Source organism: Lipotes vexillifer, unplaced genomic scaffold (genome assembly GCF_000442215.2).
Source record: "Lipotes vexillifer unplaced genomic scaffold, Lipotes_vexillifer_v1.1 scaffold777, whole genome shotgun sequence".
In the NCBI taxonomy this organism is placed as follows: domain Eukaryota; kingdom Metazoa; phylum Chordata; class Mammalia; order Artiodactyla; family Lipotidae; genus Lipotes; species Lipotes vexillifer.
The window spans coordinates 4,422,096-4,423,695 of record NW_006784423.1 but is presented as its reverse complement, the minus strand read 5'-3'; the positions used below and the strand labels follow the sequence as shown (position 1 = coordinate 4,423,695).

Below are 1,600 nucleotides of genomic sequence, written 5' to 3'. Positions count from 1 at the left end.
TTTCCCTAGATGCTTGCGAGGAAGTGAGTATGCAGGATACTGTGTCAGTGGGCCAGCCTATGGCTTTTAACTGCATATACCCTCTGCCAACATCTGGGAAGGTAGATGCAACATGGTATAAATATCCTAGAAAAATCCCAGTATCCAAAAACATACAGTCTCGAATCCACCAGGACCAAAACTGGATTTTGTTTCTCCCTGTGAAAGGGGAGGACTCTGGGATCTACCACTGTGATACAAAGTAAGTTCCTCATTCATGAGAACTCTCTCTCTCTCTCTCTCTCTCTCTCTCTCTCTCTCTATATATATATATATATATATATATATATAATATGTATAACATTTATATAATATATAATTCTTTTAGAAAAACTCTTGATAAACTCTTAATCAGTGTAGAAAACAATGAGAAGAATATAGTTTTGTAATTGTTATGAGGTGGTTTCAATGAACAGACTTTTAAGTAGAACAGATTTGTAAATCAGTTGTTGGACCGTGAAATGCATCTTTTCCTATCGAAATGATGTCCAAGGCCAGACCAGCTTACAAAGCCTGTTTAATCCCAATATGATTGCTGCCTTCTTTCTTGGAATGCCAAAAGTTTTTGTGACAGGTGGTACATCCAGATAGGTATAAGCCTCCTTCAAGCACTTTTTGTAAGGGTTCTGCTATAGGAAATTAACAGTGACCAAGCATCAAGTATGTTCTAGACCCCATGCTAAGCCTTATGCTAGTAATGTAAGTAAGTGACACAGGTCTGGTGGGAGATAGTTGAGCCTGGTTGGCACTGTGGTGAACCAGAAAGCATATGTCACACCAAAGGCGGCAGTCTATGCAGCAGTTCAAGTCCATCTTCCAAGTTTTCAAGGTAACCTGGGAATTGGAATGTGTGTGTGTGTGTGTGTGTGTGTGTGTGTGTGTGTGTGTGTGTGTGTGTGGTTAACTTTCCAATAAGCTTTGTGCATGTGTCCTAATTAAAACACATCTGTGGACCAAATTTTGGCTGAGGGCCCCAATTTTGTTATCCTCCTTTGCTAATGTGCATGACCTTCGTGAGTTATTTGACCTCCACGAGCCTTGGCTTTCTTATCTGTAAAGTGGAAGTAATGCCAGCCAGATAGGGTAGAAGTTAAAATGACCCCAGATCATGTGTGAAGTAGGTACTCCAGGAATGTAGCTGCGTCCTCCCTCTCTTGCGGTTCCTTGGTATTTGCCAGCCTCTTTCTGTGTTTCAGGATGGCCACGTCCTTCTCTGATTCCTGCCAGATTCCTCATTTCCGTGTGATTGACTCGAAGTACGTGGTTACTCAGTGGCACAGGTGGAAGTGCCAGTAGCCCCTTCCCCCAGATTTCACTCACTCTGCAGACCAGCTGCTGACGTCTTGAGGGGATCTGCTCTCCTCTTTACTCCAGGTTATTCATTAACCAGAGTTGGAGACCGTATGCCACACAAATCTGTTTGGACGTCCAGGCTGGATTTATTTATTTTTCATTCTAACTGGGACTTCATTTTTATTTATTTTTATTGGGGTATAATTGATTTACAATGTTGTGTCACTTTCTGCTGTACAGCAAAGTAAATCAATTATACATATATCCA

General features: G+C 41.4%; 1 protein-coding gene across 1 annotated transcript in view; it reads left to right on the top strand.

The window, feature by feature from the left end:
* IL1RL2 (interleukin 1 receptor like 2) overlaps positions 1 to 1,600 on the top strand; it is a 46,372-nt gene that overhangs the window by 2,668 nt on the left and 42,104 nt on the right. Inside the window, exon 2 of the mRNA XM_007456834.1 lies at positions 1 to 241. This exon is cut by the window's left edge and continues 15 nt beyond it. Coding sequence (XP_007456896.1) covers positions 1 to 241 — 241 coding nt within the window. The remainder of the gene's footprint in view (positions 242 to 1,600) is intronic.